This window comes from Taeniopygia guttata, chromosome 8, assembly GCF_048771995.1.
Source record: "Taeniopygia guttata chromosome 8, bTaeGut7.mat, whole genome shotgun sequence".
Taxonomy (NCBI): Eukaryota; Metazoa; Chordata; class Aves; order Passeriformes; family Estrildidae; genus Taeniopygia; species Taeniopygia guttata.
The window spans coordinates 3,587,442-3,602,729 of NC_133033.1; the positions used below are offsets into that span (position 1 = coordinate 3,587,442).

At 36.2% G+C, this 15,288-nt stretch overlaps 1 protein-coding gene across 5 annotated transcripts in view; it reads left to right on the forward strand.

Annotated features, from left to right (window-relative positions):
* OMA1 (OMA1 zinc metallopeptidase) overlaps positions 1-15,288 on the forward strand; it is an 87,870-nt gene that overhangs the window by 3,663 nt on the left and 68,919 nt on the right. For 2 of the 5 annotated variants that reach the window (XM_072932646.1, XM_012575309.5), the window contains exons 6-9: positions 708-836; positions 4,217-4,291; positions 5,901-6,050; positions 12,102-13,497. In XM_072932646.1, the coding sequence (XP_072788747.1) occupies positions 708-836; positions 4,217-4,291; positions 5,901-6,050; positions 12,102-12,320 (573 nt within the window). In that variant the 3' untranslated portion in view covers positions 12,321-13,497. Of the gene's footprint in view, positions 1-707; positions 837-4,216; positions 4,292-5,900; positions 6,051-12,101; positions 13,498-15,288 lie in introns of those variants that run through there. The other 3 variants (XM_030278751.4, XM_072932647.1, XM_072932648.1) reach the window with 3 other exon arrangements.

Here is a 15,288-nt window from a genome sequence, read left to right on the forward strand (position 1 = left end):
GGTTCACATCATGGTTTCTTGGGCTCAGTTCAGCCAACCAACCCTTTAAACTTCTGAAAAATATTTCTGATAATAAAGAAGAACTTATCTTGTTTGTATGGAATCTGTGTCACCCAGCTGGCACAGAGAGAAGTATTGCATGATCCCGTTTGTAAATGCTCTGATCAATGTCAAATAGAGCTCTGGAAAACAGAATAATCTCTTGGATTCTAAATTTAAAGGAAAGCAGCAGGAAATAAAAGATAAATACGTTCTGTGTACTGTCCCCTTATGCCATTAGTGATCCTGTTTCAGTGATGTGTTATCTCTTCTCAAATTAATGTAAAGAACAGTCTTTGAGGTATTTTTGTAGATTTTTTTATTCACACTGACGTGTTTCCTGGCGTTTCACTGAAGAACTTTTTCTGCTTGTTGCCTCCATCCTACCTCAACCTTTGAACCTCTCAGAGAGTCTGATAGGCAGAATGTATTTGTTCCTGCTGTATGCAGCTTATGTGAATTCTGGCCTGGAAGTACCTTGTATCCAACTGGAGTTTTTGTTTATTTGTTTGTTTTGATACAAGCAGGGAATGTTGTGCTTACCCTCTTCCTGTGGCTCCAAAGAAAAAAAAAAAATCAGTGATTTTTAAAGTGTTTCCAAATTCTGTTAATGTTCTAAAGAAATGTCAGACAGTAAGGAATGAAAATGGGACAATTTCTGTTTGCAGGCAGAGAAAGCCAGCCTGGTTCACTTCTTGGATTTTCTCTCACTCATCTTTCTCACTATGATTTGGGCCATCTGTCCTCGTGATAGTTTGGCAGTTGTTGGCCAGTGGATTCAGAGCAAGTTGCAGGAGGTAAGACTGATGTTTTCTATTGTCCTTCCTGATTTCCTTGGAAATATAATGTTAATCTTTTGGGACACTAAATAGTAAATTTGGGGAGAAAGGCAAGAGGAAAAATGTAACAAAAATTAGTATTGAGTCTGTTATGGAATATGTTTTTATAAATCTGATTCTGCTTTAGTTGATGCTGATTTTCATTTGTCATGTTGAAGAGCTTTAAGTTTCCCTAAATGACTGGATTTAATTGCACAGGCTGTAGGAACCTGCTTGCCAATTAAGACAGGTGATTGTCTTTGAGAAAGGTAACTTGCTCTTTAAAGTTGTATGTAGTAAAATGGCGTGTTTTTATAGTAGTTGTTAAATTCTTCCTAAATCAAATAAAATATATGGAATTCTTTAAATATATTGTTAGTGGTAGGAATGTTTTCCAAGATTAAAAAATTGAGAATCTAAACACCCTTATATAAACCATGCTATAGTACAAATTACTAAAATAATCTTTTCAGCCAGCAAATATTTCAGCAAAGTAAAATTTAGAGGCTTTCCGGTGCCAGTTGTCTTCAGCAGTTTAATTCATTCTTTGGACAATTATTGATCCATTTTTTTTTTAAAGTCTATTTTTAAATAGAAACTTGCTTAGAACATAAAACTGGAATCTGAATTGAAGTGAAAGATCTCTTTAGTTTCTTTGACTTGATGCTTTTCCTGAGATTTCCCCTAGTTCCTCAAAAACATGAAATTAAACATAACCAATCTGTTTTGGTAGTTCTTATGCTAATGGGTAGATATGTGGATTCTGAACATAAATTATCTCTTAAGGGCTTGGATATTTGCACAAGTAGCTAAGAAACCAATACATTGATGAATTCTAGCCAGCATTTTGAAGAGCTGAATTTGGCAAAAACAAAGTGTGAATGAATCTTGAGACTACTCATAATTTAGACAGCAAAATTCAACTCCCTGTCAGCATCTCTTCTCCTCTCCACAGAGAATGGGTACTTTGGCATCATGGGATGGAGTTGTGCTTTAGGTTGGAAAGGAAATCTGGGTTTAAGCTCTGAGTCCTGTGCAAAGGAAACATTATCTATGGGATACTGTCCTGGTTTAAAAGGCTGATCAAACTCCAGTAATGTTGGAGTGATAAATACTTGCAAAACTTTAATCCCATAGACAAAAGAAGCTGAATAGGAAACTTAGTTTTTGTAGTCACCCAGGAGTGCAGTGTGTGTTTCCCTCATTCAGTGTTTGCCTGTTGTGCTTACATGAAAGTGAATCTTTCTGCACTCTTCCTCTTCTTCCATAACCGTATTTTGCTTTTCAAAGCTTTAGCATCCCATTCTGTGAAAGGGTTATTTAAGCCATGCTGTGGTACTTGATTCTGTTTCAATATTTGTTTTTATCTTATGTCCTTAGAGGCTTGACTTTCTGACCTGGTGACTATTGTGTATTTTTTATTATTGACTCTTAGTGTTTCCCAGTGATTCTTTTTAGGCCTTTGGGCATGTGAGCTCCAGTTCTGCCTTTTCCCCAAAGATAATGGATTTTCTTTCCTTAATAAATTGTTAACTTTTCTTATTACATTTATTTGGGGTTGTTCCTTAAGCATGTATTTCTGGACTAAAGCATATTGCCTTTGGTTATAGAGCAGCAGTTATTTTATATGGGAACGAAAGCCTAGGAATTATTCTAGGAATAACACCAAGCATATCTCTGAGTTTCACTCATGCCCCACACACCAGTATGTACAGATGCAGTACTTCATATTCCTTTTTGTCCACGTCACACCATAGGATTTGTGTTTCATGTGAGAACTGGTGATTTTGGGCAATCAATGTCCCTGGAACTCCCTTTCCTTCAACATACACAGGCAGCTCTGAGAATTAAACTGAAAAATCAAATTCATGGGTTTTTTTTGTGTCCAATTTCTGACAAGGATTTTAGATCAGAGTTTGAAGTTCTAATTTTTCACTAGCAAATTCACAAAATATTTTTTAAACAATTCCATTTTCCAGTAGCTGATGAATACCACTGTATGCTAGATACCTCAGGGCTCTTTTGTAGGTTACAAATTTCATCTCTGTCTAAAAAATATTTAATAATTAATCAAATAGTTTATATGGCTAACTAGGAAATGGTGCTTCAGGAATATATGACAGACTAGCCAGGGGTTTCTTTGCTGTTTAGTGAATATATGTGCACCAACAGACCTAGAGCACTTTTCAGGGCAATAAAAACATGTATTCCACTTCAAGGAATTACTTTATCATCAGAGGATTTAAAAAATATATTTATAATTGCAATGTTTAAGATCTGTATGGAAACTAAGAATTTAGAAAGTGACCTCATCTCTGCTTACTTCTAAACCAGCATGTTTGTCTTTTAAAGCCAGCTTTGGTTGGCTTCTCTTTTTGACTTGGGAAAGTAGCAAAAAGTTACAGTTACCTTTTTGTACTCAAGAGACTGGAGCACTTCCTTGGTGCTCTTCATTTCAAACTGGTTTGTTGTTTGGTTTTTTGGTGTTTTTTCCCCTGAAACTTCTAAGGAGGACAAATTTCTATAGCCAGATAAAGAGCTGATAGAACCTTTTTGAGCTGATAGACATTTCTCTCTTCTCTAACCTTGCACATTTGCCATTGTTCAGTTCACATTTCCTAATGGATGACTAAACCAGGATGTTGTGACAGGTTCCTTATCTCTTCAGGAGCAGGCTGTTTAAACAAGTCCTGATTTGCATTTGCTATAACATGGGAGACTAGGGTAAGGCTGCCCAAATCTACATGAATTACATTTGAGAAAACCACCACTTGCCTCTTAGGGTGTGCTAATGCTCTAGAAAAATGGGAGAGGAGTTTGCTCAGCTTTATGTCTTCTAGTTTGATTTCTCAAGGGCAATTTGCAGCTTGTGTTAGGGACAGTCATGGCAAAGGAGTGATTTCTGCATGCAAATATTTATGGCTACATTCCTTACCGTGGGCAGTTTGCCATATGAAATAGATGATACCATGCTAAAAGGCATCATAAAAGTTTAGTGAACCACTGGAATTGTTTATATACAGTTGCTGCAAGAAAATTGTGATGTCAGTAGAAGAGTGAAGTGAAAATATTCTGGTAAAAATTGATATTTAGCTCTCAGTTGCTGCAAAATGAGATTGGGTGCTGATCGTGCCCATGAAAATATAACTAATTTGAATTAATTTCAGCTGAATACAGGATCAATGAGTTACACATAATGGAATTAGAGATTGCATTAAGAAAAGTAATACTGATCACATGCAATGTGAGCATGATAGATAAACCCCACTTCTTATGAGAAGGTTAAAAGGCAGCTATGAGGCTCCATCTTTGTACACATTCCAGACCCAGGAACAGAGCTCTGATGTGTTTCTTTGCAGTTCATGTTTGATAGACCCTACAGCAGAACCCTGGAGGCTGAAGCTGATAAAGTGGGACTTCAGTTTGCTGCAAAGGTAACTACAACTGATTGGTTTTATTAGCAAAAAAAATAAGTAGCGGACATTTTTCGGTTTCTGTTACAATCAGAGGGAGTTTCCTTCTTCATATGGAGGTAAACTGTAAGTTTTTGAAGAGATGTAGTTTTATGAAATGGTGGGAAATAAAATACTTTTTAGAGAAAGGCAAAGTCATTGTGGCTAATTGTATGTAACAACATTGAAGTGTGTAAAGTTGTGCATTACCTGCACAGTCTCCTTTCTGTGTAGTTTGTTGTTATTAGATGAAAAGTATTTGTAAAGAGGAGAACTCTAAATAGGGATCTTCCATAAGTAGGATTTAATTATATGTAAAGATTTAAAGATATCTGTAAAATACAGCCATAACAACAAAACAGCTTTGCTAAAGTAAGGCAAAAATTTGGTCAGAAGCTACTCAGCATTTTTTCATAGTTTATTTTTTTCAATTACTTTTTTTTTTCCCCTGGGGAATTTAATTCTATATTAAAGGAACTGAACCAACTCTTTGATTTCTGGCTAAGTGCCATAGACTTATGTGTGAGATATCAGTGAGAGCAGCACCATCTAGTGTTAATATTTCATTAGCAAAATTTCCTTTTAATACTTATTAATGATTCTTTAAAGAAGGGTTTTTAAAATTAACTTTGATTGTGAGATTAAAACTGCATTTGTAATTTGAAGTTGTCAAGAATAATACAATCCATTAAAAAATGTAATTGCTGTGTTTGTGCTCACTGCTTTCTAATACTGGAAAAGTAGGGCCATATCAGAAAGAAATAAGTGAAGTGACATATGAGCATTTCTCTGCTTGTGCAGATAACCTTTTTATGATAATAATTTAAATAAATGAATTCAAAGGATAAAGCGCCATATCTATTCCTAGATGAGGGAATGGAAAGAAATAATTTTCTTATCTTCTGATTACTTGTCCCTCTTTTTTTCTTACCAAATAAAGGTCAGTGTAAGTAATCTTGTTTATTTTTCTTCTATACTTAAATGTAAAAATAGAGAAGTCTGTGGTGATACACAAAAGCAATTCTAAAAGTTACTGTTCTATGACTTTCTGTAGTTCTTAAAGAGAGTCAGGAATTCTACAGAATTACTGTTTTATTTTGTCATGGATTCCACAGATCACCCATGAAAGGCTGTGTAATCAGTTACTGAAAGCATTTCCAGTTACTGTTTAGGTATATTTAAGTATGAACATTATCACCTTGTATTTATGATTCTCAACTTCTTCCTGTAACTTTGCCTAAAACTGTGGAGATGATTAATTTGTTCTAGTAAGTATAACTTGAATTTGCAGCTGAGCTTTTTTTTTTTAAAGAACAAGTATATGCCAGAAATTGTAAACCTTTTCTTCCTCTTGAATTTTCTCAATTTTTTAAAGGCACAGGTGTTAAAAGGAATAGATCCAGTGTCTGCATGAGTTTTTTTATCACTTTTAGATATTTTGGAATAGCTTTTTACTGTCAGATATAAGGACCATCTAAACAGTCATTAGAAACTTAAAATTTAAACTGTCTTCTGTAATTCAATATCAGTTAGACTGTGCATTTATTACTTTAAATATCCAGAGGTGTTTCCATTTCCCTCCTGTTCTCAGGCCTGTGTGGATGTCAGAGCCAGCAGCGTCTTTTGGCAGCAGATGGAATTGGCAGAAACAATCCAGGGGCAGCCCAAGCTGCCAGAGTGGCTTTCCACACACCCTTCCCATGAAAACAGAGCTGAGCACCTGGACCGCCTCATCCCAGAGGTGAGCAGGGCTCAGGGAAGTGGCTTTTCCTCTTAGGAAACTTGCCAGAAGTGGTTTGGTATTAATTGATTAATTAGCTGCTTTGCTATTGATTCACAGTTTATTCTCATAGCACCATGCTTACCTTTCTCTTTATCCTTACAGAAATTCTCCATTGCAAAGCTTTCAACCTTGAAGGTTTTATTAAATGAGGGAAAAGTAAGATAGCACAGATAAAATGTATTTATATTCCAAGCGGTTTGGGGTTTTCTTCTGATTTCTAATCAAAGTGTAATTTTTTTAAATTTTGAACAACCTTTTGAGTGCCACAGGTCTCATCCACTCTTTCTATTTTTTTTTTTTGCCATTTTGGAAAGGCGGTTTTTGAGTTTGATCCCTAAATTTTCTTGACTTCTCTTGCTTTTGTAGCAAACAAAAAAATAAAATAGAGTGTTAAAGCACTCCACTGAGACACTATTTTTCAGCAAGCTGAACTGTGTTTGGAAATGCTCTTTTTTATCACCGACTATTCTCTTTTTTTTAAGTCTCTGTCACTTTAAGTCTTTCTCAGTTTCAAACTGTAAAGACACTTGAAGATTTATTGGCAGAGGGAGCACTAAAATGCTGAGGTGTTTGCTGACTTCAAAGGAGAAAAAAAAGAGTTTCATGAATCCTTTGATGAGAATGAATACAGTAAATATTCTAAATGATGGCATAAATCAAAGTCAGCATTAGGCATAGGAGGCTGGAGAGTGGCTAGACTGGATATCTCAAATTAATATACACGAAGTTTGTACTTTGCAAAAGCAGGCTGGGAGAATAATTTTGATGGATTTTCAAACACATTTGAGCAGCTGAATAAAAAATTATTTCTGTTGTGGAACCTCAGTTTTAGCTAGATTGAACATAAAGGGTTCAGAATCGTTTATTTTCATAGAGTTGTTGACTGGCTTATAAAGAGGTAATGAGATAAATTACTTCTTATGTTCTACCCCAGGCCTGAGCAAATAAGTTAAATAACTGAGCAACTGTGTAGAACTGTTATTTCTGTCTCATCTCATAGTTTAGCAGGTGAGCAGCCCTCATCTTTTTACAGCTACTTTCAACTTCCAAGAGCAGTGAAGGCTGGGAAGATCTTCCAAAAGATAATTGAGGGGAGCTGTTTTTGTTTGCCTTTTACCTTCAACATTCTTTGGAGTAGGATGAGAAAACAGGAGCTGAAGGCTTCCTGTTTTTAGCAAGTTCACCAGATAAGTGAGGTTGGCACTACAAAACTGGAATAAAGATGAAAGAAAATGGGTAGAGGAGGCTTCTTGTCTGAAGCATTGACTCCCTTCTTGTGGAGCTGCTGCCTTCAGGCTGCACTTCAGGCATGGAAAGGGAATCCCAGGCTTTTATTGTTGCTCGATATCAGCACCTTTTTGTTTCATTGTTCACATTCTTTGAGCTTTTTAGAACAGAATGTTTACCATATTTTTATTAATACCATTAATTTTTTATTAATACCATTATTTTATTAATACCATTTTTATTAATAGCATTAATTTTTATTAATTGCCATTAGATACTCAGAGCCCAGGAGAGAAGCTAGGTTATCAAAAAAGACCTTTTTATCTCTGAAGAAACTGGTACTTCTTAAGAATCAGTGCCAGATCCATCATGACTATTATTGGATGTCATGTGCTGCTGGTTTTGAAGCTGAAATGGTTTTCAGGACAATACATCTCTTATTAGACCAGCTACTATAGCTGGGACAAATAGGGACAAGATTTTGAACTTCTCTAATCTTTCTCTACAGACTTTTAAGCAGGTTCACAATAAGATGCAATCATATAAAGTGAGAATTTTTCTTCAGGTGATGAAATGCCACATCTCAATGAGGTGACTAAACAGTCTCAGGAAGTGTAAATTAAAGGGGAACTGTCACAGGGATCCCTTTAAAGTCATTAGAAGACTGAGAGCAAATCAAATGAGTGTTAAAGATGTTACATCTGTTTTTCTGAGCAAGGTGGGAGCTACAGCCAATGCTGAGGAATCAGTAAACAAGAGAGCTATAAGCAGTTAAAAAATGGTGCTGTCCTGGAAATGAAATAAAACAAATAAAATAGATTTGCTCTGTTTTGAAAGTATTTTCCCCTCAGAAAGGGAGGTGTTAGGATAGTAAACCGGGAAAACAGAAAATACTCCTAAATAGGAAACTGAAATCTCTTAGAATTCCTGCATGGAGGCTGGAGAGATGCATTTTATTTTCAGAAAATGAAATCTTAAAATCATTTTCTATAAGGGTGAAGATGATCATTTTTCCAGAGACAGGGAGACTGTGGGAGTGTAGTGCTAGAGAGAAGCTCCAGGATCTTCTACTTCATCTCTGGTTCATTTTCATGTTCTCTGACTTGGGGCAGTGTCTGTTTCCAAGTGTGCTGTTCAAATGCAGCACTGTACGTCAGTGGAAGTCTCAGCTAAACTGAATAAAGCAGAAGGTTATCTCCTGAGCCTTGCCTGTGATACAAAAATTCATCTTGATGTGACATTTGCTTTTTTAGCATCATGTTGTTGGCTCAGATTCTATTTTTGATTCACTGTAAGTCCGGTTTCTACTTTCTTGTGGAAATGCCACGGTGAGATCATTTAGAGACTAGTAAGTTGGGATTTATCAATTGCACTGCTTGTGTTGTTTGCTAGGTCAGTTAACTTGTCAAAAAAAAGTTCATTTACTTTGGAAGCACATGTTTTTGTCAAATCCATATTGGCTACTTATTTTTTATTAATTTTTGTGTAGTTAATAGTTTTTCCTCTGCTGCCTTTTGATATGGGAGATATGTTTATTTTCCTTCCTTTTCAAAAGTGGGTTGGCATATTTGCCCTTTGCTTATGGTGTGAACATTACTTCAGATAATTCCAGTACTAGAATATGTTAATTAATCCCTATCAAGGTGGAAACAAGAATAAAAAACACTGACCTGCATTTCTATCCTCCCTATAAAGTTATTAAATATTTTGTCACAGTTCCTATGCCAACATCAGTGGACGGTTGGAAGTATTAACATTATATATAAGCTGCTTTTCTTCTCTATCCAGTAAAAGTCTATCAATTCCTTTAATCATCTTTTTACTGCTATTTCATTAAGACTGTAAGGCTTGAGACCAGCAGGTAGTCTGGTGTCTGTGACAGAGTGAAGGATTAATATTGGGAACTAAAAATTACTTATTTCTCTATTTGTCTTTGCTGGTAGCTTTACATGGAGGTGATAGGATGAGGGAGACCTGCCTAATTCTCCTGCCTTCCCTGCTTCCAAATATTGCAGGAGGTGACTGTGATTGTACTAATAAGAAAAACAGCTTCACCTTTGTAATTTAAAAGCAAGAGTTTGGATGGTTTATTTGGGATCTCCTGAACCAGTAAGCAGGCAGGTGGCTGCCCTCACTGGAATGTGTAGTCACAGCTGTCCTGAGCAGGGAGGTGACAACTTAACTTGGCTTTTCTTTCCATATCTGGAGTTTTTCAGTGGCATGTTGAGGTGATGATGTTGATTAGCTGCCTTCTACCCCTTTGCTTTATGTCTAGCAAGAACTCGGATATCCACAGGGTAAAAATGTTCACCTGAAGTACTGGTTTTTTATTTTTGCTGTTGGGACTTCAGTGAAACCATGGAAATAGGTCAGGCACTCTATAGCCAGGAAAACCCAGAGATACAAATTTGCTAAATTAGTTTAAAAGAGGATTACGTTGCCTTTTCCAGGATACAGCCTAAATCTTTATATTCCCATTTAACTTGAATAACACTGCTTGACATTAATGCAATCTTGCAGTAGCTTATGTTGTAGAAGACAACAAAAGAAAACTCTTTGTTTATCATAAATGCCAGTTTAGAAATGGATTGGTCACTGAAGCAGAAGAGTGTTCAGCAGTGCAGTTACATTTGGTGGCTACATGGATGATCATGCTGTAGAAAAATAAGCCACAAAAGCTTTAGTCATATTTTTAGAAACTTAGACAGGAACAATATTTGCATATCTAATCCAGACTTGTGTATCCAGTAATTTGAATTTTACATTTCAGCAAGAAACAACTGGAGTAACTCTTGTTACATTTTCCGAATGTGTCTATTTCCAAAACAATTTGTTAATTTTAAATTCTGTTTGTTTCTAGCCATTTACAGCAAAATCTATTGGTTCACTGTAGTAAAGTTAGACGAGAAATATGTTTTGGAACCTCCTTATAAAAAATTTAGTTAAGAAGCTCTGCTCTTCTATTTTAAAATCTGCTGTAGTAAGATGTTTCCAGTGCCTCCTGTGGAAGAATATCAAAGTGATATTCTTCCTCAGTGATATTCAGTATTCAAAATGATGGGTAAATGTTTATGCAGAGCTGTACTGGAATATTTGGTTTGATATTTCAGACAAAGCTAGTGGATATAAAGCAGATTAAAAATTTCTGTTCTGTCTATAATGCAACGCTAGGACTGCTATGAAAACTGTGTTACTTTCTTCCTTCTGAATTCATCTAGAACAAGTTAATCAGCATGTGTTTTCTGCTAACAGTCCCAAATACTGGCCAGGAGGCACCTGGCTACAGCTCTGGCCATTGCTTTTCAGGAATCCATGATTATGAAGTAGAATAAAATGCACTTTTGAACTAGTTTTTCTATGAAAGGATTAAAAACAGAGCTGGATGTAAATCTGTCTATGGTTTATGCTGTTAATTGAGGCCCGGACAACATTGAACAAATGTGACCATCCCACAGTGACCACTGATTAATGGTAACCATCAGACTTGTTTTGGTCTTGGTGTCATATATTGCTATATGGTACATAGGATCTACTTTTCTTAATTGGTTTAGATGAGTTATAGGAGGTTCCATGGATCCCAGTAGTTCTGTGTACAGCTGCTTAAAAAGCACTGATCAGTTGTTGTGTGCCAAACACAGGAGCTGCCAGTTTGTGTGGTCTAATTAAGGTAAGATCAGCTTTGTGGCAATGAACACAACTTAAGCATCCTTTAAAACAGCTGACTTTGAACAGGTTGGTATCAATTTCTCCACAGAGCCTTTGAGATGTGAGATTCATCCACTGCCATTCCTTTCTTAGATTGCCAGGCAGACAATGGGGGAATGTGCTTGTGCTAATGAATTTTAGTTCTCTGGGAGATTCTCTGGCTCCTTTGTGCCCCTACTTTCTTACTTGCAAAATGCGAGCAATGGCACTTACTCAGTGAGCAGGACTAACTTAAAGTTTGGTCTCTTACTGCTGATCTTTTTACCCAGAGAAATTGTTACATTCTAGAGAAAATTATTTTCTTGTGACATTATTTTCTCGTACTACTTGGAAACTTGGAATACTCCAAATGCATCTTGGAGATGAGATCACTTGTGTGACAGGAGTTTAACTAAACTGATGATTCTGGATCTCTGTGCCAAACAGTTAAAAGTCCATTGTGTTATTAGAGATTTTCCCTCCTTTTTTGAGTCAGATGTCTATGTATTGTTACTTCAATAATAGAACATGTCTGAGGAAGTAAATTATTCAGAGACTTTTTTTTTTCCCTTGATGCAGTCATTATCATTTACATTTGAATGTAAATATAAATAAATATATAAAACTGAGTGCAGTGTGGGCTGTGGGCTGGATACACCCCTATGTAATTAAGTGGATTCCCTGCTGGGATTTTTCTTCTTTCAGAGGCATTTTAGAATATGGATTGATTCAACATTTTTCTTCAAAGTACCCTGAAAGCACTACAAAAAGTTTAATTTATATGTGAATATAAATTAAAAGGTACTGATGTGGACAAACATTGGAGAACTTCCTGTCTAATTATGTTGTATCTTTTAGAGTATTCATCCTTAGAGATCATGGTGTGAAGAAATAATTTCACTCTTGTTTTTCCCATTGTTTTACCATATTGCTACATTTTGTCACAGGAATTCTTGGCTTCTGTTGAGAGGTTGTTCAGTAACAATTCAGACTCATTATTACACTAACCAGTGTGCAAATGCAAACCTGACTGGAAAGCCAAAGTCACTGACTGAAACCTTTCTTGTTTTTCCTATTTGATTTCTTATGTGTTCACAGGCTCTTAAAATAAGAGAGAGATGCAATTGCCCATCTCTTTCTGGACCAGATCCTCGCCTTATTTTCAAACTTAACATGCAGCATCTCCTGGAATCATCTAAAGGTCGAGGACCCCCAAATTCTACCAAGCAAGATCCCTCAAAACCAAAGCTGGACTTTCCTCACACTCAAAAAGTGGAAGATATGCCAGTGACTTTTGCAGTTAAACCCACGAACTGATGACATTAGTTTTCACTTTTTATGGAACTGGTGGTCCCTGAAGGTCTATCCTATAACACAAAAATGTCTTTGAACCATGAAGAAGATGTAGCCACTCACATTCTCCATTTCTTTTATGTGATCTCTCACTCAAAGCAATAAGGAGCCGTGCCCACACAAGAAGAGCAGCGTGTTGGAGCAGAAAGTTTCTTATTCATTAAGAGTTACTAAAATAAATCACTTCTCAGGGGAAAGATAATCTCATACAATCCAGTCACACAGTGTAATTTTCAGCTTTATCAGGCTCACCTTGATCAGAGGACAGATGAGCCAGAAGTGTCCCTAAAGCAGAGGGAAAAGTACAATTTTCATCACTTAAGTTGTGTGGTTTATCTTGCCATAATTTGGGTTAGATCTACTCAGCTTCATTTGAGAAATAATGAGAAGAGCTTACTGCCTGCTCCACATACAGGGTGTTTAAAAATATTAAGCTGAGAAGCGATAATAGCTGTGGGCTAGATACACCCTCACTTAATTAGGTGGATTTACTGCTGGGATTTTGCTTCTTTCTGAGGCATTTTAGAATGTGGATTGATTTACCATTTTTCTTCAAAGTAACCTGAAAGGGTTGCATCAAGTTCAGTTTAAAAAATAGAGTGAAATAATTTTCAGGGGAGACTTCCTTCTGGAAGAAGCACTGAAAGAATTGTGGTAGCACCAAATGCTTTACAAAGATGCCTCTTGTCTTTTTTAAATTATCAGGGTGCCTCATCAGAGGGCAGGCTTGCTGCCACACTTGACTTGCATATATCCATTTGGATAGAAATGATTGCTGATGTGGAGTATATTACATAGGAGACAAATAAAATGTTTTTTGACTGCACAGCTTTTGCAGATGACTTTATCATGAAAGTGACTTCTTGTCAGGAAACTGGCATCTAAAGCTGAGCATCCCTCCCTCTCCTTGAAGCTACACTTTTTATACTCTGGAGACAAATATGGACAATGTAGTAAAGCTCTGCCTTTCAGGATGGGTGACCCACTGTACCCAGCATGTTAATCTCTGTTTGCACATGTTTGAATTGTCCTTGCTTTGCAGTTGATGGAAATGCTGAAATGTTGATCTTGCAGGAAGATGTAGAAAGAGGTGGCAGTGAATGAAAATAAAAAAGGGAAATCCTGTTCCTTCATCTGTTAAGACGTATTTGCTTTTATGCTTTTTGGTACTCATTTGATCAAAACAAACATCTCTTTCATAAATGGTAATGTCTTACTTGAAGAAAACATCCGAAATATTTACAGGTTATCCTATTTTGAAACATTCTTTTTCTATATGGAGAAGGGTAGACTTAATCATATTTCTTCAATTAAATCAGAATGCAAGCTTTTAAGAAGGAAAAAATAACCTATTCAGTGCTGTCAGTGACTTTAGTTGGAAAAACAGATTGTGAAACAAGTAATGCTTTCAGTGACTTCAGTCAATGAAGCTGGGTCCTTTGAGAAACACCAGTGAGTCCCTTGTCTCTATTCAGAGGAAAGTTGATGTCTGTGTAATGCTGATGATTCTAGGTCTGATAATACAGGTCTAGATTGGCTGCATATTGCTTACAAGCTGTTTTTAAATCTCTGCTCAATCCTGCTGGCAGGAGGCAGAAGGTCCGGCCTGACCATTATTCATCCATCCATTTTTATTCTTGGTGACAGGAGTTTTTGTAACAGATGCTCAGTGATGTGTTGCAGCATTTGGACATTGTCACCTGAAGGGAAACAGAAAAATACACCATTTAGATTTCCCTGTGGACCTCAGAGTTTATCCTGCAGTACCAAAACCCCAACGCTGCTGCCTCTCTCTCCTCCAGTGTCACAGCTTGTTTTGTTAGCCAGGGCTGCTGCTTGACATGCAACTGGATGCATGTGTCTGGTAGGACTAAGGAGAACAAACGAGAGTTTTCACAGCATTCAGGGTGAAGTATGAAACTACACAAATTTCACATTTCTGCTGTCTGTTTTAAGTGACTGAAGTACTGCAGTTGAAGGAGGGAGATGCAATTTTCAAGTTCACCAAGGGGCCTTTTTTAAAATTTGTAAGTAAATAGTCTTGTAACCATGATCATGGTGATGTGAGAGAAAAGGTTTCAAGGGAAGGGCAATTGCAAATTAGACTGACAAGGGGATTATGTATTTTTTCCAACCATACTCATCTAATGAAACACACTCCTCTTTTTACAAACATATACACACAGCACACTAAAGAGTTAGGCCTCTACATTAGAACACTATATATTTAAATACTATTTGAATAGTTTCAAAGGTATAGTTTTACATATGAGGTGGGATGCTGAAAATTTCAGGCTTTACTTTACATTTTAATTCATCCCCAATACTTTTCTCAAGTGCTTTGGAAAGGGTTTCACATTTCCACTTCGCTTGTGTCCAACAAAGAAAATGCCTTATGTTCATCTGCCTCTTGGAGGGCACTTTTTTCTTAAATTCTTACTGAATACTTTATTGTGGATCTGCTGATATTGCTAAAGAATTTTTTTTTCTTTCTTGAACAGAAAAATTGCAAAAATGTTGCCTTTCATAGTAAATATTTAACTTCTAAAGTTAAAGAACATATAATAAAATGATATACATAATATATTAATATATAAGCTATATTATTATAATTTTAATAATTAAAATATAATTTCAAACTATATCTCTTAGGAAAATACTGTGGTTGCAAACTTCTGATTATCTGTAGAAACTTTCCCTTGCAATTGTCACTCACTATGGCACAGGAAGAGCAGATCTAGAAGTTGTGTTAAAGGAATTCAGTGCTTAGGAAACACAGTATGTAAGAGAGAGAATAGTGGCTAAAGTGAAAAAAGCTAAGATAGACCAGTAAAAATTCATCTGGATTTTCACCTCCTTAACTTTGTGCTGTGCTTCAGAGCCTCTTGCTGGAAGAGTAAATACATGATACAAATTTGACTCTTAATGCATT